The following is a 23,166-nucleotide window of genomic DNA, read 5'->3' as shown; positions in this document are numbered from 1 at the left end:
CACACGTGGCTACGTTTGATGGGCACACGTGGCTGCATATGCAGGGCACAAGTGGCTGCATATGCAGGGCACAAGTGGCTACGTTTGATGGGCACAATGGCTGCAATTGATGGGCACAGTGACTGCATTTGATGGGCACAGTGACTGCATTTGATGGGCACAGTGACTGCATTTGATGGGCACAATCGTTGCATTTGATGGGCACAGTGAGGCTGCAATTGATGGGGGGGTTCAGTATTTTTAAGTTTGTTTGCACCCCCCCAAAAAATTTTTTTGATCACCAGCATGTCTGCTCAAAATAACATGGATGCATGTTATTGAGTGAAAGTGCATGGGGGTGTTAATTAAAATTAAGGAATTAGAAGAGGCTGCAATTTTTTGTTTAAAAACAAGCTTGTTTATACAGTAAACATAGAGCATGTAGGTGACATACCGATTAGATAGAAGAAAATGATTTTGATTATTTTTAATCTTCTTTTCTAGTGGATTTGTTTGATTTGCAGACAATGTGGCAGGCAGTCATGATTGATGAGTTAATGATTTATATACTGTACATTTGTGCAAAATGCAATTTCCTAGAGTATCCCCACTGCCACACTTGTACAAGACACATCACTCATTAATGAGAAAAGAGACATAAAGCATTTATTGATTATGCTATACACTCTCAATACAGGGGAAACAATGCAATACTTTAAAAAATGCTGTTGAAGTAAGCTGCATGAAAAGGTTTATATGTAATTGTGACATAGTATCTTATTTATTATTTTAGTTGGGACAGTCCATATTATTTTTACAAAGCAGGAGTCAACTTGTACAAGTTCTTTCTCTTTTTTACAATTTATTCCTTATAATCCCACTTTATTTATCATGTACGATATACGTTAAAAGATGTTTAACATTTTAGGCCCCTTTCACATGGGCGTTCCATTTTCATCACCCGTTTAGTCACGTTTTTTTTTTTATGTACATCTGTTTTTTTACACACACACAGCCCTGTTCTGTGAGGAGAGGAGACACAGATCGGGAGTTCCTACTGGCTAGGAAGAACGATCTGTCATTTCCTCCAGTCACTCCTCTCCCACCTACAGTTAGAACACACACTAGGGAACACAGTTAACCCCTTGATCGCCCCCTAGTGTTAAACCCCTTCCCTGCCAGTGACATTTACACAGTAATCAGTTCATTTTTATAGCACTGATCGCTGTATAATTGTCAGTGGTCCCAAAAATGTGTCAAAAGTGTCCGATCTGTCCGTCATAATGTCGCAGTCCTGATAAAAATTGCTGACCGCCGCCATTACTAGTAAAAAAATTTAAATAATAAAAATGCCATAAATCTTTCCCCTATTTTGTAGACGCTATAGCTTTTGTGCAAACCAATCAATATATGCGTATTGCGATTTTTTTTAAAACAAAAAATATTATAAGAATAGAGGTCTAAACTGAGGAAAAACTATGCTTTTTAAAAAAAAAACAATGGGAATGTTTATTATAGCAAAAAGTACAAAATACTATTATTTTTTTCGAAATTGTCGGTCTTTTTTTTGTTTATAGTGTAAAAAATAAAAACCACAGAGATGATCAAATACCACCAAAAGAAAGCTCTATTTGTGGGGAAAAAAGGATGTCAATTTTGTGTTGTCAGTTAAAGCGACGCAGTGCCGAATCTCAAAAAATGGCCCGGTCATTGAGCAGCCAAATCTTCTGGGGCTGAAGTGGTTAAAAAATAAAAAATAAATGTCCCCCCCCCCCCCCCGGTGTATATCTATCATCAATCATTATGCCTGCCGCTATAGAAAAAAAAAAGAGTTCCGCAGTCGACAAATGCTCCCGCAATCTGACAGCAGCGCTGTCTGACAGTTCTTGAATAACTAAAGAGCGGGGCATAATAGGGACTATTCCTCACTGACACCAATTCTGGCTCACTATTCTTTCTACTGACACCAATGATGACACCCTGATGACCCAGATGACACCCTGATGACATCCCTGGATGACCCCTCCCCCTTATGACATCATCGACCCAGCGTGCCCCATTTGTTTTTGTTTTTCACTGACCTCTAGTAAAAGCAGACCTTCTATTAAAATGGAAGATCAGCTCTATCGAAAGACCCCCATCCTCAAAGTCAAATCACCTGCAAAGGTGATTTAAATAAAAAGAAAAGAAAACTTACCTTAGCCTTGCTTCCAATGCTTCTGATATCATTTTTATTGGCTCGGGTGATATCATTTTTATTGGAAGTTCACTGTAAATGGTGACAACAGTGGAATATGTCTGGGCAACATGCCTTAGCACAGAAATGTATAGTTTCCTGTGGAAGAGCATGTGACAATGTGATTTACAGGCAACTCCACTTTGCACTGCAAGTGCACTTGGAAGTACATGATTGGATGATAAAATTAGCAGAGCTTCCCCTCATTTCAGATCTTCCCCTTAGATTTACAGCGACTGCACTTCCAAGTGCACTTGCGGTGCACTTGTAGTGCAAAGTATATTTGCCTTTTGTAAATTACCCCCAGGGTGCCCAAAGACCATTTATATCAGTATCACCAGCTATTATTGTAATCTAGTGATTTCAATAAAAATAGGTTTCCCAAGTGAAATGGTCAAATTAAAGCTCATATGCAATTTTAGTGGCTTTGAATGACAATTGCGCTGTCATGCTACACTGTACCCAAACTAAATTTTTATAATTTTCTTCCCACAAATAGAGCTTTCTTTTGGTGGTACTTGATCACCTCTGCGATTTTTATTTTTTCCTAAACAAACTAAAAAAATATTTTTTTTGTTTTGTTTCTTTCATAAAATTTTGTTTTCCCCTTCACTGATGGGCACTGATGAGGCGGCACTGATGGGCACTGATGAGGAGGCACTGATATGTAGAATTTATGGACACTGACAGGCGGCACTGATATGTAGAATTTATGGACACTGACAGGCGGCACTGATATGCAGCTCTGATGGGCACCAATAGGCGGCACTAATATGCAGCACTGATGGGCACTGATAGACGGCACTGCTGGGCACTGACAGGTGGCACTGCTGGGCACTGACAGGCGGCTGTGATGGGCACTGACAGGCGGCTGTGATGGTCACTGACAGGCAGTACTGATTGGCACTGACAGGTGGCACTGATGGGCAGCACTAATGATTAGGTATTGATATGTACTGACAGGTGTTACTGCTGGCAGTGATTGGCACTTTGATGGCCCCTGGCACACTTTATTATTGGGGCACTTCTGGGCACTGATTGGCAGGTGATTGCTACATTTGAGGGGGTCTGTGCTGATAATCAATGCAAAGCACAGACCCCCCCCCCCCCTGACAGGGAGAGCCGCTGCCAGAGCGAACCGAGGAATGCTGTTTACCTGCACTTCCTGGTTCACGTGATGATCAGCTGTGATTGGTCACAGCTGTTCACATGGTTAGAAGCCTCCGACAGAGGCTTCTTATCATGATCGGAGATGCGAGGTGTCAGACAGGCGCGTGCCGGCATGTTATCCTGCCGGACATCATATGACGCCCAGTCAGGATAACAGAACCACTTGCCGGACGTCATTCTACATACGGCGGGTGGGAAGTGGTTAAAATGGCAGTGCTGTGGTACATTTTCTTATGTGACCTGCTTCTGTACACAGATCTGTACACCTAAAAATCCTTTTAACCACTTACCGACCAGTTCACGCCAACATATGTCAGCAAAGTGGCACGGGTGTGCGCAAAACAACGTATCTGTACGTTGCTGCGTCATCCGCGGCTAGCGGGCGCACACTACGGGATCATGTCCGCCGGTGTCCCAAGATCGGGGCACAGAGAGGCAGAACGGGGAGATGTAAACAAGGCATTTCCCTGTTCTGCCTACCAACATGACAGGGATCTACTGCTCCCAGTGATCACTGTCATGTTCTAGTGAGCCCGCCCCCCCTACAATTATAACACGCTGAGGGAACACAGTTAACCCCTTGAGTGTTTAGCCCCTTCCATGCCAGTGACATTTACACAGCATTTTTATAGCACTGATCGCTGTATAAATGTCACTGGTCCCAAAATAATGTCAAAAGTGTCCGACCTGTCCTCCGCAATGTCACAGTCACGATAAAAATCACAGATCACCGCCATTACTAGAAAAAATAATTATTAATATAAATGGCAAAAATCTATCTATCCCCTATTTTGTAAACACGATAACGTTTGCGCAAACCAATTAATATACACTTATTGCATTTTTTTTTTTAACAAAAATATGTAGAAGAATACATATCGGCCTAAACTGTGGAAGAAATTTTTTTTTTTTTTTGGGGATATTTATTATAGAAAAAAGTTAAAAATATTGCTTTTTTTTCAAAATGATCGCTCTTTTTTGTTTATAGAGCAAAACATAAAAACCGCAGAGGTGATCAAATACCACCAAACAGCTCTATTTGTGGGGAAAAAAAGACGTACATTTTGTTTGGGTACAACGTCGCAATTGTCAGTTAAAGCGGCGCAGTGCCGAATTGCAAAAATATCTTTGGTCAGGAAGGGGGTAAAATCTTCCGGGGCTGAAGTGGTTAAAGACCAACATCTGTCCACAACATCAGATTGATAGCTAACTTTCCATTTGAAGATCTTGGATCTCTTCTGTGTAAGGGGACCCTTAGGGCACATTGGTAAGGGAGGAGCAGTAATATATAGCACTAAGAAACAGTGTAAATAAATCTTCAGTAGGACCGTGGCACACAACAGATCTTTGGAGATAATGGCGCAATTGTAAGACCAACTGCAGGTTTGACATAGAAGTTGGTTACACCAGGGGCAGCATGAAATGTGAACTTCTGCATGAGGCTGGTGAAGAAGAGGAACAGCTCCATTTTTGCCAGTGTTTCTCCAGGGCAAGACCTTCGACCTAAGGAAAAAGGAGAAGAATGATTGTCAAAGTTTATAAACGCATCCTTAGAGACTACAAAAAAAAAAACTACAATGCATATTCACTGAGTTTTACTATAGTGTCTACTTTTAATGTGAATTTTACATTTTAAACACTTGATTTACCATCTTATACCAACTATGGAATCATATATGTAGCACCTTCTCAGACAGGCTGTTAGGCTGGTTTGGTAAATTTAGTTTTTGATTCCTTAGACATTAGTGGAGCCACTTGTGATCACTTTGGGCTGTCCTGGGCTCCACTGGTTGTAGGTTTGATTGCCCCCCCCCCTACAGCTTCTAGAATGTAGTGGTTGGAAAGGCAAATTGGTAGCCTGAATATTTATGTTGTTTCAGCCAATCCCTGGAAGAGGGTGCCCAGAAGCTGTAGGGGACATGCAGAAATAGTCTGGGGTCTGGAGCTGCCTTTTTCTTGGCAACAACAAGTTTCCAGCCTGAAGGGCTGCTGTCCTTCTAGGCAGCCAAGTTAAAATTCTACTTATGCTTATCAAGGTCCCAATTATGCTAAAGCTGGGGAGCCTATTTGCTGAAAGTCTCGGGAGTTAATCAAGAGATTTCACTGAAGATGTGCAGAGTTCACTAGAGAAATGTCTGATATTGGAAGGCGGTATCCACATATATCCAGGGACATTGTGAGTACAGACCCAAGTACAGGATCCTGGTGACCAGAGCCGCCACTCCCCGCAACTATGGCGGCCACTCCCCGCACCTCCGGGCTGCTCCCCGCACCTATGGCTGCCACTCTCTGGGTGTCGCAGGGGGTGGGGGGGGCGGTGCCGCCCCCCCCCCCCCCAATTTAAAAACCCACCAAACACCACTGTAAACTAGTATTTTTGTTTTGTCTTCCCAAGTGAGAAACTGTCGTTGTCTAATAATGCCTGCCCTGCCTGATCAGTCTATCACTATGACTGATGGCCTCATTGACCAAAACTAAATTGCACAGGGTTAGGCAGAGTGAACAACCATAGTGGATTAATTTGTATTAGAAATCAGAGCACACTTTGGCTTTTCAGGATCTCCGGGCACTCATGAAGTAGGTGGGAGCGATGCCCCGGCAACCTTACTGTAACAAAGCAGTAGAGACTGCTTATACCACAGTACGCAATAAATGCAAACATTGTGCTGTGCCGTGTTCTTCTGGATATATTAATTGACCCCAGGGGATAAGAATTGTTTAGCGGAGCTTAAACAAATGTGAGCTATGTGTGTAAGGCCGCGTACACACGGGCGGACTGTTCGCCCAACCTTGTCCGCTGAACAGTGTTTGGGCGGACAGTCCGCTCGTGTGTGGGGCTTCAGCGGACAGTTTCAGCGGACAGTTGGACGAACAAGGTCTTACGGAAATTCCGAAAAACTGTCCGCTGAAACAAGGTTTCAGCGGACTGTTCGCTCGTGTGTAGGCTTGTTCGGCCAACTAAGTCTCGCGCATGCTCAGAAAGGATTTCCACGTCGGAAGGTTGCATTGCAGTGTATTGGACGTCGAAATTTTCGATCCGTCGTGCGTGCCGAAACGTCATCGCGCACGGTTTCAGCAAACTGTTCGTCCGTCGTGTGTGGCCATGTCCGTCCATGCTAAGTTTGAGCGGACTGTTTGCCGAAACTGTTGGACGGACAAAGTTGGGCGAACAGTCTGCGCGTGTGTACGCGGCCTTATAGTATTGGTAAATTTATGAAAGTATAGCTTTTTTGAGTCTACTGTCAAATATTTTACCTGCTGAAAAGGGCATGAAAGCTGCCTTCTTCACAAATGCCCCCTGTGAATCAAGGAAATGTTCCGGATAGAACGACTCTGGTCTTTCAAATTGGGTTTCATCATATAATACAGATTCTAGAAGAGGAACAATGTAAGTTCCCTAAAAAAGATAGGAAAATTAAATAAAAATAAATCATTCTTATATACAAAATCAGTTATCCTTTGGGAAGTAATACAGTAACTTATTAGTAAAATATAAAATCGTAAAATATAGTAAAATATAAAATATATCTTAACCCAAAAACAAAAATGTGGGGACTGCTAGACATGTGCAATTTGTTTAGTCCAAAATTAGTTTTTGGACAAAATTCAAAAATCAAAAAATCAAAAATTCAGGAATTTGGAAGTTCAAAGATCTGAAAATCTGAAAAATTTGAAAACCCGAAAATTTTAAAATCTGAAATAATAACTGTGACAGACCTAGCCAGGAGGCTTTTGGAGGGGACTGAATGCTAGCCTCCTTCCGATCGATTATGGGCCCTGACATTTGGGGGAACTGCCTGGGGACCCTTTAGGTGGTGTTACTTTGGATTCAGGTACATGTCCCCCAAGAGACACAGACTCTGGGAACCCTGTATTTGCCATATTACAAATAGTGACTGATTCCTACTGTTGGGACACATACTGTTAGATGCTGATGTCAATTTCAGCCACCTTTCTCTGCTGTGTCTGCAGGGGGCACGCGGGGTGTGTGCAAAGGGGAGGCCATCATATGAGGGGCTCCTGGAAATTCAGGTCCGCGCTGTGGCCGTCATTTGGCTATAGCGCAGACAGCAAGAGGTTAAAAATAAAAATCCCCCAAAAAGTCACTCTGTAAATCCATCAATCATCATCAACTTGCTAAAAACCCAACAACCTGCCACACACAACCAATCCACACAGAATTTCAGCCAAATCACAGATCCCCATGCTATCATCAGTTATTAAAAGGAAGGGGCTGGCATAATAGTGACATCATTGACCAAATATGGGCAGTATTTCGGAGGTGATATTCCTGCTATCCCTGTCTCTTTGCTTAAGTGCCATGGATTCCCGGTGATGTCAGTGGTCCCTAGGGATGCGGTGGGTGCAAGCATCTGCCCCTTTCTTAGGAATAAGTGACAGCATGAAGCTGTCATATACTGTAAAGAAGCAGTACAAATCAGTGGCTGTGCATCCATAGAGGGCGCAGGAATGCCGCCCCCTCTCTCCTGCACCGCTCTATCACCAAGAGATATCACCAAGTCGCCGCTGCCACCCCCTATTCAGTTGTCTGGCCCCTTGTCGGGCACCGGGCATCTGAATTACAGCAGCGGGGGTGTTTTTGGAAGCGCCTGATTAGAGCTGTTGGCTCTCATAGGCGTTCTGATTAAAGCCGTGTGCTCTAATAGGCTTCCAAATTGGTAAACAGCGGGTGCAATGCTGTGCGTTCGCTGTTTACACAGTGTTGTGTTAGAGAAGCGAATACATCGCTTCCCTAAGACTGACCCACCTCTCAGCCAATCAGATAGCCGGGTCTGTGTTAGCTGTCACCCGATTGGTTGAAATCACAGGCGCAGTGGTTGGACGCCTACCAGGTGTCCAATCATTGCAGAAGACGAGAAGAGGAGCGGGCGGGAGAAGACATCGAGATCAGAATTAAATGGAGGACACTGGACACCGCTCGCCACCTGCCTGCCCAAGATAAGGTAAGTGCTGGGCAGCCTGTGGGCAGGGGGCACAGTGGCAGCACTTGGGGCACAGTGACAACACTTGGGGCACAGTGACAGCGTTTGATGGGCACAGTGGCAGCGTTTGATGGGCACACACAGTGGCAGCGTTTGATGGGCACAGTGAGGCTGCAATTGATGTGGGGGTTTTCTGAATTTTTCAGTTTGTTTGCACCCCCCCCAAAAATTTTGTGACAACCATGGCTCCCCCAATAGATACAATGGAAAAATAAGTTTAGACATAAAGGTACAGGAAGTATATTATGTGAACACCAGGTAAAAATAAATATCCAATATATTAAATTTTTATTTTTAGGTTTAGATGCACTTCAAATGTTTCACTAGAGCTGCAGTTACAATGTGCAAATGACTAAAGTTCTTTACATAAAATATTCACTAAAAAGAAAAAAAAAAAAAACAATGATAATAAAAATGACCTTTGGTAGATGGTAACCCTGAAAGGTTATATCTCTTGTAGTTTCCCGGGGAAGATTCAAAGGCACAATGTTGGCAAATCTCTGTGTCTCATGAATGACTGCATTAGTGTAGGGCATGTCCTTACGATGATCAATCCGGGGCTGAGCCGATCCAATCACTCTATCAATTTCCTCATGTACACGTTCTAAAGAAAATCATAGGAACTTAAGACACTAAACAAATTGTTTAGATAAAAATCTTGACAAATAAATTATATCTATAGGCATTTATTGGAGTGATATAATAAAACAAATGAAAATTGAAATAGAAAACACGCTGGCGTGACTAGTGATAATAAACACAGCTGGTGGCAACCAATAGTATGACATACTAAATGAACATTAACTGTATATCATATATGTTGCCGCGCTAACATAGTGAAAATAAATTGCTTAAAAAAAATAGTCCATATCAAAATGAAATCTGCCAAAAGTAAATAATAAAATAGTCCAAATCCATATGTTAGAAAAAAAAATTTAATTGTGCTACCCATATAATTCTACAATATAGAATCAAGGATAACATATGAACCACCTATTATTCAAATAATGTGAAAGAGTCCTGTGTATATCACCACAATGAGTGAAAAATACGCTAAAAATCAAAAATGAATAAAAAAAAAAATAATTAAAACGAATTGTTGGGATCCAAAAAATTGTGTCCACGAACTATGAATCAATGGAAAATGCACATAAATATTTGTGAAAAAAAAGAAAAAACACACATATAGTCCATAAAGTGTACAAAATGAACTAATTGCATATCAAAGGAATTGTGAACAATATGACTAAGCACAAGTGCACTGTGAAATAAATGTCCATATGAATGTGAAAAATACTTCTTCAAAACTCTATAAACAGGAAACCGTGTTGAATCCACCACCAAACCAGCGGGAATAAACTCTTACTGAATCCCTGTGATCCCCCATGACAGAGGATCAAGGAATGCAAAGAATGAATCACAGCTTGGCTCCAAAAGATAGCAGGCACAATCAGGGATTCTTGGCAACCACTTCACAGCCAATCAGACCATCAGATTGATATACATGGTACATAAAAAATAGAAGCGCTCCATATAGTGTAAAACCTTACAAATATATATTGTTTAAAAGAAATTAACACACAATGTTGCAGTTTAAAAAGAGCCTGACGTCTGATGTGCCGGCCGGTGCACAAACAGACAACCCCTCCTTCTGGGTAAACTAATTGAGCACGAGGTGACGTCACCTCATGCTCCATTCATTTACCCAGAAGGACAGGTTGTCTGTACCCATAAAATTATATGGGTAACGCGATTCAAATTTTTTTCTAATTTCAGTTTTTGTATTAATGTTATACGTTAGAATTGCAGCTCCCGATTGAATGGTGGGAATTTAGATTTTCCAGCCATCTATTTTGTTTTCTTAGCGCAGTTTCTTTTATTCTTTTTCTTAATTCCATATGTGTCTTGATGAAAATTCATATAATTTATCAGGGAAAGGTGACATATAGACCCCAAGTATTTAAGGGGTTAGCTTCCCACCTAAAAGGGAAGGAAAATTCCAAAAAAGCCTTCTCTGTTTGAGACAAGGTGATGTTTAACCACTTGCCAACCAGCCACTGGAGTTGTACTGTGGCAGAATGGCACAGCTTGGTGAAACGAGGTTATGTAACATTGCTTCACCCTGTGGCCACTAGGGGCATGCGTGCGTCCCCTGCACGCCAACAGAGCCAATGTGAGTGCCCAGTGGTCACGAACACCACCAGGCTCCCACGATCGCTCGTGGTGCACCGAGAACCGGTGTAAACACACAGGTTCTGGTTCTCTGAGGGGAGAAGAGACAGATCGTCTGTTCATACAGAGTATGAACAGTGATCTGTCATCTCCCCTACACAGTCCCCTCCCCCTTTCAGTTAGAACACACGCTAGGGAACACAGTTAACCCCTTGATCGCCCACTAGTGTTAGCCCCTTTCCCGCCAGTGACATTTTTACAGTAATCAATGCATTTGTATAGCACTGATCGCTGCCAATGGTCCCAAAAATGTGTCAAAATTGTCTGACGTGTCCGCTATGTCACAGTCCCGATTTAAATCGCAGATACATTTCTTACAATGGTGATTTTTCATGTGGGGACTACATTAAATAACATGACCGCTGCACAATTTCAGTGGAGTTTTGCGCAAGACAAATATTGGATTTGGCCTATTTCATTTACCTTTGCCGGATTTCACTTTGATATGGACTGTTAATTTTAGCAATTAATTTCACTATATTAGCACGACAACATACTGTATATGATATAGATGATATAATAACACACCTACCCATTGAGTAAACCTACACATAAATGTTATAATGCATTTATTTTAGCTTTGGCTAGCCTTGAGAAGATTTAGCAGGGTCGGACATTCCGACGGAAAATGTCCAATCGGAATTGTTGTTGTGGGATAATCCGACCGTGTGTGGGCTCCATCGGACTGTTTCCGTCAGAATATCCGACCGACAAAATTTTAGAGCTGGGCTATAAAATTTTCCGACAACAACAATTCCGATCGGACAAAGTGCCACGTATGCTCAGATCAAATTCCTAGACCAAAGCTATTGGCTACTAGCCTGAACGTAGTCCCGTCATAACGAAATAACGTCATCACGTTCTGATCGATTGGATTTTCCGACAACTTTGTCCGACCATGTGTATACAACACCAGTTTCGGACAAAATCCGTCGCACAAAATCCGACGGATTTGGTTGTCGGAATGTCCGACCGTGTGTACAAGGGCTTAGAACCCCTGTCACATTTTTGTTGCTAATGAAGAGAAGATGTGTTTAAAAGGCTTACTCAGTTACAGCAGACTAAACATCAAATGTTGCAAACACACGGTCTGATTTACAGATGAAAAATGTTCGATGGGAGCTCTTTGTCGGAAATTCTGACCGTGTGTGGGCTACATCGGACATTTTCCATCCGAATTTCCGACACACAAAATTTAAGATCTGGATCTCAAATTTTCCAACAACAAAATCTGTTATCCGAAATTCTGATCGTGTGTACACAATTCCAACGCACAAAGTTCTACGCATGCTCAGAATCAAGCAGAAGAGCCGCACTGGCTATTGAACTTAGATTTTCTCGGCTCGTCGTACATCACCACGTTCTTGAAGTTCGGAATTTCCGACAACATTGTGTGACCGTGTGTATGCGAGACAAGTTTGAGCCAACATCCGTCGGAACAAATCCCATGGATGTTGTCGGAATGTCCGCTCGTGTGTACGCGGCAATAGGTTTATAAAAATAACATTTTAGTCAAAAGCTAAACCATCAAGTAGTCAAACACACATCTACCAAAATGTTATGAAATGCTGGACAAAACCAATCCCATTTTATCCCAAGTAGAAAACTAAAAGTATTAAATATTGTAAAAAAAGAGTCCAAATGAAAATGACCACAGCCATAGATCCTCCAACTCTATCCTAATGCCCTGTATACACGGTCGGACATTCCGACGACAAAATCCATCAGATTTTTTCAGACAGATTTTGGCCCAAACTTGTCTTGCATACACACAGTTGCACAAAGTTGTCGGAAAATCCAATCGTTCAGAAGGAGGTGACGTAAACCACATATGACGGGACTATAAAGAGGACAGTAGCCAATAGCTTTTGTCTCGTAATTTATTCTGAGCATGCATGGCACTTTGTCCATCGGAATTGTCTACACACTATTTTAAACAATCGGATTTTGTTGTTGGAAAATTTTAGATCCAGCTCTCAAACTTTGTGTGTCAGAAATTCAGACGGAAAAAGTCAGATGGAGCCCACACACGATCGTATTTTCTGAAAACACGATCCGATCACATATTTTCCGTCAGAAAGTCCGACCGTGTGTATAGGGCATTAATATATATTACACATTAACCACTTTCAGACCGGACCATTTTGCTGGTAAATGACCAGAGGTCTTTTTACACTTTGGCACTGCGCTGCTTTAACTGGTAATTGCGCGGTCATGCAATGTTGTACCCAAACAAAATTTGCGTCCTTTTCTTCCCACAAATAGAGCTTTCTTTTGATGGTATTTGATTGCCTCTGCGATTTTTATTTTTTGCGATATAAACGTAAAAAGACCGCAAATTTTGAAAAAAAATGATATTTTCTACTTTTTGTTATTAGAAAAATCCAATAAACTCAATTTTAGTCATACATTTAGGCCAAAATGTATTCAGCCACATGTCTTTGGTAAAAAAAAAGTCAATAATTGTATATTTATTGGTTTGCGCAAAAGTTGTCACATCTACAAACTAAGGTACGTTTTCTGGAATTTACGCAGCTTTTAGTTTACGACTGCCTATCTCATTTCTTGAGGTGCTAAAATGACAGGGCAGTACAAAACCCCCCCAAATGACCCCATTTTGGAAAGTAGACCCCCTAAGGAAATTGATAAGAGGCATGTTGAGCCCATTGAATATTTTATTTTTTTGCCTCAAGCGATTGAATAATGACAAAAAAAAAATTTTTTTTTTTTTTTTACACAAAGTTGTCACTAAATGATATATTGCTCACACATGCTATGGGCGTATGTGAAATGACACCCCAAAATAAATTCTGCTGCTTCTCCTGAGTACGGGGATACCACATATGTGGGACTTTTTGGGAGCCTAGCCGCGTACAGGGCCCCGAAAACCAAGCACCGCCTTCAGGCTTTCTAAGGGCGTAAATTTTTGATTTCACGCCTCACTACCTATTACAGTTTTGAAGGCCATAAAATGCCAAGATGGCACAAAACCCCCACAAATGACCCCATTTTAGAAAGTAGACACCCCAAGCTATTTGCTGAGAGGCATGTTGAGTCCATGGAATATTTTATATTTTGCCACAAGTTGCGGGAAAATTACAAACTTTTTTTTTTTTTTTTTTTTTTTCACAAAGTTGTCACTAAATGATATATTGCTCATGCATGCCATGGGCATATGTGAAATGACACCCCAAAATAAATTCTGCTGCTTCTCCTGAGTACGGGGATACCACATATGTGGGACTTTTTGGGAGCCTAGCCGCGTACGGGGCCCCGAAAACCAAGCACCGCCTTCAGGCTTTCTAAGGGCGTAATTTTTTGAGTTCACTTCTCACTACCTATTACAGTTTTGAAGGCCATAAAATGCCAAGATGGCACAAAACCCCCACAAATGACCCCATTTTAGAAAGTAGACACCCCAAGCTATTTGCTGAGAGGCATGTTGAGTCCATGGAATATTTTATATTTTGCCACAAGTTGCGGGAAAATTACAAACTTTTTTTTTTTTTCACAAAGTTGTCACTAAATGATATATTGCTCACGCATGCCATGGGCATATGTGAAATGACACCCCAAAATAAATTCTGCTGCTTCTCCTGAGTACGGGGATACCACATATGTGGGACTTTTTGGGAGCCTAGCCGCGTACGGGGCCCCAAAAACCAAGCACCGCCTTCAGGCTTTCTAAGGGCGTTACAGTTTTGAAGGCCATAAAATGCCAAGATGGCACAAACCCCCCCCCCCAAATGACCCCATTTTAGAAAGTAGACACCCCTAAATTTAGGGGTACACTAGTGAGACTAGGTAATAAATGGCGGGTGCCCTGAAACTATAAAAAAATAACTAACCAACCAGCGTCACCTGTAACAGTTATATGGTGATCACTGGTGAAAGGGTTAACTAGGGGGCAATCAGGGGGCTTTATGCGGTAGTATATGGGGGTCCCTGGCGCTATAAAAAGCTGCGGCGAACCTAAATACCTACCTGCCTAACTAGCGTCACCTGTGACACTAATACAGCGATCAGAAAAACGATCGCTTATTAGGCTGGGTTCACACTGGAGCGATGCGGGAACGCCACGAATGCGCGGCGGGTTCCCGCATCGCATGCCTCCCGGCGGCAGTTCACACTGCCCTATGCGAACTGCTGGGAGTGTCAGTGAAATGTTAATGACACCCCCAGATCAGTTCGCATATCGCAGTGCGATCTGCAAACTTGGATCGCATGGTGTGAACACCCATGCGATCCGATTCTGCTGCGGACCAAAAAAAGGGTCCCGTGCGAGTTTGCGGCGGGTGCGGCGGGTGCGACACGAATTCAGCCATACTATCTGTATAGCTGAACTCGAATCGCACAGAGATCGGATGTGATTTGCACTGCAGTGCGGTGCGAATCACATCCGTTCTCATAAACCGCTGCAATGTGAACCCAGCCTTAGTGACACTGGCGACGGGGGGTGATCACGGGGTTAAACCTTTATTGGGGGGGTTAGGGGGGTACCTTAGAACTAAAGGGGGCTAACCCTAACTGCCCTAACAGTTATTAGTCACAAATGACACCTGCCGGGTGATCAGGGGGTTAAACCTTTATTAGGTAATAAATGGCGGGTGCCCTGAAACTATAAAAAAATAACTAACCAACCAGCGTCACCTGTAACAGTTATATGGTGATCACTGGTGAAAGGGTTAACTAGGGGGCAATCAGGGGGCTTTATGCGGTAGTATATGGGGGTCCCTAGCGCTATAAAAAGCTGCGGCGAACCTAAATACCTACCTGCCTAACTAGCGTCACCTGTGACACTAATACGGCGATCAGAAAAATGATCGCTTATTAGGCTGGGTTCACACTGGAGCGATGCGGAAACGCCGCGAATCCGCGGCGGGTTCCCGCATCGCATGCCTCCCGGCGGCAGTTCACACTGCCCTATGCGAACTGCTGGGAGTGTCAGTGAAATGTTACTGACACCCCCAGATCAGTTCGCATATCGCAGTGCGATCTGCAAACTCGGATCGCATGGTGTGAACACCCATGCGATCCGATTCTGCTGCGGGCCAAAAAAAGGGTCCCGTGCGAATTTGCGGCGGGTGCGGCGGGTGTGGCGGGTGCGGCGGGTGCGGCGAATGGCTGAACTCGAATCGCACAGAGATCGGATGTGATTTGCACTGCAGTGCGGTGCGAATCACATTCGTTCTCATAAACCGCTGCAATGTGAACCCAGCCTTAGTGACACTGGCGACGGGGGGTGATCACGGGGTTAAACCTTTATTGGGGGGGTTAGGGGGGTACATTAGAACTAAAGGGGGCTAACCCTAACTGCCCTAACAGTTATTACAGTCACAAATGACACCAATGCAAAAAAAAAAAAAAAAAAAAAAAAATGACATTGGTGTCACTGTGACTGGGGGGCAGGGGTAATTGGGGGGGTGATCGGGGGGTAAAGGGGGGGTGTGAGTGTGCCTGGCATGTTCTACTGTGTGTGGGATGTGTTGGTGCAACTCACTGATCCGCTCTCCTCCGTGTCGGAACGAAAAATACCGACACGGAGGAGAGAATACATCACTTCCTCTCCTGTGTTTACATTACAGGAGAGGAAGTGATGTCACCGGGGATTTCCATTCGTCGGGAGCGATCGCGAGGGGGTGGCCATGAATGAATGGCCGTCCCCTCGTCCGGGATCGCTCCCGAACGAAAACCGATCGGGCCCCCGACCCGCGGGAGGCAAAGGACGTACATGTATGTGCTTATGCCTGCCCGTGCCATTCTGCCGACGTACATCAGCGTGCGGCGGTCGGCAAGTGGTTAAAGAATATCCACCCGAGTTTCAAGATATTTGTAGTTTCAACTACAGTAGCAATTTTTTACACATTTTTAGGACCATTGGCAATTATACAACGATCAGTGCTATTAAAATGCACTGATTACTGAAAAAATGTCACTGGGGTTAACACTAGGGGGCGATCAAGGGGTTAACTGTGTTCCCTGTGTGTGTTTCTAACTGTAGAGGGAGAGGACTGACCTAGAAGAAGCGACAGATCGTGGTTTCCTAGCTAATAGGAACTCACAATATGTCACGCCTCAAAAACCAAGCACCGCCTTCAGGCTTTCTAAGGGCGTTACAGTTTTGAAGGCCATAAAATGCCAAGATGGCACAAACCCCCCCCCCCAAATGACCCCATTTTAGAAAGTAGACACCCCTAAATTTAGGGGTACACTAGTGAGACTAGGTAATAAATGGCGGGTGCCCTGAAACTATAAAAAAATAACTAACCAACCAGCGTCACCTGTAACAGTTATATGGTGATCACTGGTGAAAGGGTTAACTAGGGGGCAATCAGGGGGCTTTATGCGGTAGTATATGGGGGTCCCTGGTGCTATAAAAAGCTGCGGCGAACCTAAATACCTACCTGCCTAACTAGCGTCACCTGTGACACTAATACAGCGATCAGAAAAACGATCGCTTATTAGGCTGGGTTCACACTGGAGCGATGCGGGAACGCCACGAATGCGCGGCGGGTTCCCGCATCGCATGCCTCCCGGCGGCAGTTCACACTGCCCTATGCGAACTGCTGGGAGTGTCAGTGAAATGTTAATGACACCCCCAGATCAGTTCGCATATCGCAGTGCGATCTGCAAACTTGGATCGCATGGTGTGAACACCCATGCGATCCGATTCTGCTGCGGACCAAAAAAAGGGTCCCGTGCGAGTTTGCGGCGGGTGCGGCGGGTGCGACACGAATTCAGCCATACTATCTGTATAGCTGAACTCGAATCGCACAGAGATCGGATGTGATTTGCACTGCAGTGCGGTGCGAATCACATCCGTTCTCATAAACCGCTGCAATGTGAACCCAGCCTTAGTGACACTGGCGACGGGGGGTGATCACGGGGTTAAACCTTTATTGGGGGGGTTAGGGGGCTAACCCTAACTGCCCTAACAGTTATTAGTCACAAATGACACCTGCCGGGTGATCAGGGGGTTAAACCTTTATTAGGTAATAAATGGCGGGTGCCCTGAAACTATAAAAAAATAACTAACCAACCAGCGTCACCTGTAACAGTTATATGGTGATCACTGGTGAAAGGGTTAACTAGGGGGCAATCAGGGGGCTTTATGCGGTAGTATATGGGGGTCCCTAGCGCTATAAAAAGCTGCGGCGAACCTAAATACCTACCTGCCTAACTAGCGTCACCTGTGACACTAATACGGCGATCAGAAAAATGATCGCTTATTAGGCTGGGTTCACACTGGAGCGATGCGGAAACGCCGCGAATCCGCGGCGGGTTCCCGCATCGCATGCCTCCCGGCGGCAGTTCACACTGCCCTATGCGAACTGCTGGGAGTGTCAGTGAAATGTTACTGACACCCCCAGATCAGTTCGCATATCGCAGTGCGATCTGCAAACTCGGATCGCATGGTGTGAACACCCATGCGATCCGATTCTGCTGCGGGCCAAAAAAAGGGTCCCGTGCGAATTTGCGGCGGGTGCGGCGGGTGTGGCGGGTGCGGCGGGTGCGGCGAATGGCTGAACTCGAATCGCACAGAGATCGGATGTGATTTGCACTGCAGTGCGGTGCGAATCACATTCGTTCTCATAAACCGCTGCAATGTGAACCCAGCCTTAGTGACACTGGCGACGGGGGGTGATCACGGGGTTAAACCTTTATTGGGGGGGTTAGGGGGGTACATTAGAACTAAAGGGGGCTAACCCTAACTGCCCTAACAGTTATTACAGTCACAAATGACACCAATGCAAAAAAAAAAAAAAAAAAAAAAAAAATGACATTGGTGTCACTGTGACTGGGGGGCAGGGGTAATTGGGGGGGTGATCGGGGGGTAAAGGGGGGGTGTGAGTGTGCCTGGCATGTTCTACTGTGTGTGGGATGTGTTGGTGCAACTCACTGATCCGCTCTCCTCCGTGTCGGAACGAAAAATACCGACACGGAGGAGAGAATACATCACTTCCTCTCCTGTGTTTACATTACAGGAGAGGAAGTGATGTCACCGGGGATTTCCATTCGTCGGGAGCGATCGCGAGGGGGTGGCCATGAATGAATGGCCGTCCCCTCGTCCGGGATCGCTCCCGAACGAAAACCGATCGGGCCCCCGACCCGCGGGAGGCAAAGGACGTACATGTATGTGCTTATGCCTGCCCGTGCCATTCTGCCGACGTACATCGGCGTGCGGCGGTCGGCAAGTGGTTAAAGAATATCCACCCGAGTTTCAAGATATTTGTAGTTTCAACTACAGTAGCAATTTTTTACACATTTTTAGGACCATTGGCAATTATACAACGATCAGTGCTATTAAAATGCACTGATTACTGAAAAAATGTCACTGGGGTTAACACTAGGGGGCGATCAAGGGGTTAACTGTGTTCCCTGTGTGTGTTTCTAACTGTAGAGGGAGAGGACTGACCTAGAAGAAGCGACAGATCGTGGTTTCCTAGCTAATAGGAACTCACAATATGTCACGCCTCACAGAACAGAACTGGGATTTGTATGTCTACACACACATCTCCCTGTTCTGCCTCTCGAGCCCGCAATCGCTCGTGTTGCGGACGGTCATCGCGACTTTTGGTCATGATGTCACTTCAGTAAACACTTAAGAGAGACTTGAATCAGTGTATTTAAATTGTAATCAACACAGTAAGCAGCATCCCAGAAATGGGGCAATGTGACTATAGACCTTGGCATATACAAATAAGAGTCCAATAAAGCTTTAGGCTATCCAGGAAAGCCGATAGATTAATAGTAATGATAATATCCCTCACAATGAACTCTTACTCTGAATTTCAGGGTACTGTATCATATATGAGATTGCCCAGCGGATGGTGGACGAGGTGGTTTCAGTTCCAGCCATAAATAAACTTGTCACTGTGCTCAGCAAATTCATTTCATGGAAATATGTATTCGGATCCGATTTTTCCTGAATAATAAACATAGTAACAAATGTTAATAATAAAAATAATAATAACAATAATAAAATCAGGTTTATAGTTTATATACTATAGGAAAAAAGGTTGTTCCAACCCTCCCCAACAAAGGGGGGGGGGGACACCGGTGAGCTAATAAAGCCCTCCCTTTTGGGTCTGACATGGACAACTGTTCATAAATACATCACTAAAGGATTTCTTGGTTAAGAATTTGAAAGTACATTGTGCTCTCGTGTGTTTTTTAAAGAAACAATTATTGGAATGCTAATCATTAGGGATGAGCCGAACACCCCTCTGTTCGGTTCGCACCAGAACCTGCGAACAGACCTAAACTTCGTGTGAACTTTAGAACCCTATTAAAGTCTATGGGACTCGAACGTTCACAATCTAAAGTGCTCATTTTAAAGGGTAATATGCAGGTTACTGTCCTAAAAAGTGTTTGGGGACCCGGATCCTGCCCCAGGGGACATGTATCAATGCAAAAAAAAGTTTTAAAAACGGCCGTTTTTTTCAGGAGCAGTGATTTTAATAATGATTAAAGTGAAACAATAAAAGTGTAATATTCCTTAAAATTTCGTAGCTGGGGGGTATCTATAGTATGCCTGTGAAGGGATGCATGTTTCTGGTGCTTAGAACTGTCCCTGCACAAAGTGTCATTTGTGCAGGAAAAAAAGTCTTTTAAAATCACTTGCGGCTATTGTCGGGTCCCGTAATACAGAGAACACTCAATGAGTGTTCTCTGCATTAGCCGACAATTCATTCATTTATTGATAAAAAAAAAAAAAAAGCGTGGGGGTTCCCCTAAATTCAATTACCAGGCCCTTCAGGTCTGACATGGATATTAAGGGGAACCCCGTGTCAAATTAAAAAAAAATTGACGTGGGGGCCCCCCTAAATATCCATAACCAGACCCTTCAGGTCTGATATGGATATTAAGGGGAACCCTGCATCAAATTTAAAAAAAAATTGACGTGGGGGTCCCCCTAAAAATCCATATCAGACCCTTTATCCGAGCACGCAACCTGGCAGGCCGCAGGAAAAGAGGGGGGGACGAGAGAGCGGCCCCCCTCCCTCCTGAACTGTACCAGGCCACATACCCTCAACATTGGAAGGATGCTTTGGGGGTCTGTGACCCCTCAAAGCACCTTGTCCCCATGTTGATGAGGACAAGGGCCTCATCCTCACAACCCTGGCCGGTGGTTGTGAGAATCTCCGGTGGGGGGCTTATCAGAATCTGGAAGCCCCCTTTAACAAGGGGACCCCCAGATCCCGCCCCCCCCCCTGTTTGAAATGGTAAGGGGGTACAAAAGTACCCCTACCATTTCACAAAGAAAGTGTCAAAATGGTTAAATAAGACAAACACACTTTTGAAAAATTCCTTTATTAAAAATAAAAAAAATAAAAAAAAGATTCCAGCGGTGCTAATCCACTCTTGCTATCCAGCGACGGGTCTCCGGGGTCCAGCGATGGATGATTATATCCAGCGACGGGGGATCTCAGTCCAGGGCTGTCCATACATCCTTCTTCTGTCTCCACTCCGGAGACACTGCAGAGATCCCAGCGCTGACGTTTCTTATATTAGGAGGGCGGGGCCACCCGTCCCCCGACCCCGCCCCTCTGACGCTGGAGAGGGAAACCAGGGGTTCCCCAGTGACGTGTGGGTGACCCCGCCCCCTCTGATGTAACGCAGGTTTCCGTTACATCAATAGCTAGCTATTCACGACACGAGTACCTGTCACCACCTATTACTGTCACAAGGGATGTTTAAATTCCTTGTGACAGCAATAAAAGTGATCAATTTATTTATTTTTTTTAAACAATTTATTCATTTTAAAATAAATAAAAAAAATAAAAATAAATGTTAAAGTGCCCACCATCCCCGCGAGCTCGCGAAGCAAAGAAAACACATACGGAAGTCACGCCCGCATATGTAAACGGTGTTCAAATCACACATGTGAGGTATTGCCATGATCGTCAGAGTGAGAGCAATAATTCTAGCACCAGACCTCCTCTGTAACGCTAACCTGGTAACCGTAAAAAAAATGTAATCGTCGCCTATTGAGATTTTTAGGTACCGTACTTTGTCCTCAATCCACGAGTGCGTGCAATTATAAAGTGTAACATGTTTGGTATCTATTTACTCGGCGTAACATTATCTTTCACATTATGCAAAAAACTTGGGCTAATTTTACTGTTTCGTTTTTTTTTTTAATTCATGAAAGTGTCCCTTTTCTCAAAAAGTTGCGTTTAAAACACCACTGCGCAAATACCGTTTGACATAAAATATTGCAACAATTACCGTTTTATTCTCTAGAGTCTCTGCTAAAAAAATATATATAATGTTTGGCGTTAAAAGTAATTTTCTAGCAAAAAATATGGATTTTAACTTGTAAACACCAAATGCCAAAATTAGGCTTAGTCATGAAAGGGTTAATGTTACAATACAACGTGCCTTAAAAGTCCACCACAAGGGGATTTCCTTCCTTGGTCCTGATTTGCAACAAAGTCCCTCTGTCCTTCTTTCCTCCTCATTTGTCCCTCATTTGGTCTGATCTATATAGTTTTACATAAAATGCACTACTATCTAATAAAGTGTTTCCCAGTGCTAAACCTTTCATCCAATTTTTATATTGCTGCATTTGTAAATTCCAAGAGCCAATATAAAGGAATAGTCGTGGTAAAAAAAGAACTTGTGGGTTTAACCAGTTATTTTTTTTTGTACAGATCTCCTTTTACGTGACAGGGGGTGTGGCCTATGTCTACATACTTTTACTAATAGGAGTTCTTCATTCCCATCTCAGAAAGAGGTACAGATTGTATGACTATTATGTCTATAGGTGTAGCAAAGGGAAGACACACTAGGGAGAGATACAGGTACTGCTCACCCGAATATGGGCAGAAAAAATGGAAAAGGTCCCCCGAGGGGGGGGGGGGGGGGCTATAAATAGATGATGAAAAAAATAATGTCTATAGGTGTACTTGTCCATCAGACTGAAAAGTTCAAAGGCCCGACACAATTCCCCACTCTATAAAAATGTTTTTCATCCTGCTTGTGAGAAATGTTTGCCAGGAAATGAAGTGTCAAAAAGAAATCCAAATATGTACAGCAATTAGCAATAAAAACTGGAAAGAGAACCTAACCCTTCCCACTCTATTCAAAACAAAATTAGCTTCAGTTCAATTGATTTCTATAAATAATGTTCAGTTTTTTTCATCTTCTACAACGTTTTTCTATACATGTACAGTTTATTGTATATAATATTAGATTTTTTTTTAATGGTACTAACTGTGCTTGCTGTGATGAATATTTGTTTTCATGTGCATATTTTATGATATTATATGAAATATTATTATGGTCCATTCTAGTTGAGAAGGGAGTATGATTTTTATTCTTTTTTGGTATTTTTTTATTTTTTGCATTTAAAATATATTACGTAGTACTGGCCCTGACCACCAAAGGCTTAATGGTGACCTCCAGGATCAGGGAGAGCTAACATCCTTCCTTGTAGTGTGGGTTACTAGGCAGGGTGGGTGTAATGCAAGATGGAATGATTGGGCGCCAGTCACATTTTGGAAGATATTTATTGTCTCTTAACACAAACTGGAGGAGAGA

The 23,166-nt window shown here is 43.5% G+C and overlaps 1 protein-coding gene across 1 annotated transcript in view; it reads right to left on the bottom strand.

Moving 5' to 3' along the window:
* Nucleotides 1-623: 623 nt before the first annotated feature.
* The window catches only part of LOC143989045 (cytochrome P450 2K4-like), a 48,524-nt gene continuing 25,981 nt past the window's right edge, over nt 624-23,166 (bottom strand). Inside the window, exons 6-9 of the mRNA XM_077489048.1 lie at nt 19,405-19,546; nt 8,808-8,992; nt 6,641-6,782; nt 624-4,888 (exon numbers count right to left, since the gene is read on the bottom strand). Of these exons, the coding sequence (XP_077345174.1) occupies nt 4,704-4,888; nt 6,641-6,782; nt 8,808-8,992; nt 19,405-19,546 (654 nt within the window). The 3' untranslated portion in view covers nt 624-4,703. The remainder of the gene's footprint in view (nt 4,889-6,640; nt 6,783-8,807; nt 8,993-19,404; nt 19,547-23,166) is intronic.

The sequence above is a fragment of the Lithobates pipiens genome, unplaced genomic scaffold (assembly GCF_037356315.1).
Source record: "Lithobates pipiens isolate NorthernLeopardFrog02 unplaced genomic scaffold, aLitPip1_a1.2 Scaffold_18, whole genome shotgun sequence".
NCBI lineage: Eukaryota > Metazoa > Chordata > Amphibia > Anura > Ranidae > Lithobates > Lithobates pipiens.
Note: the sequence above shows the minus strand (reverse complement) of the source record. Positions and strands in the feature narration are given on the sequence as shown.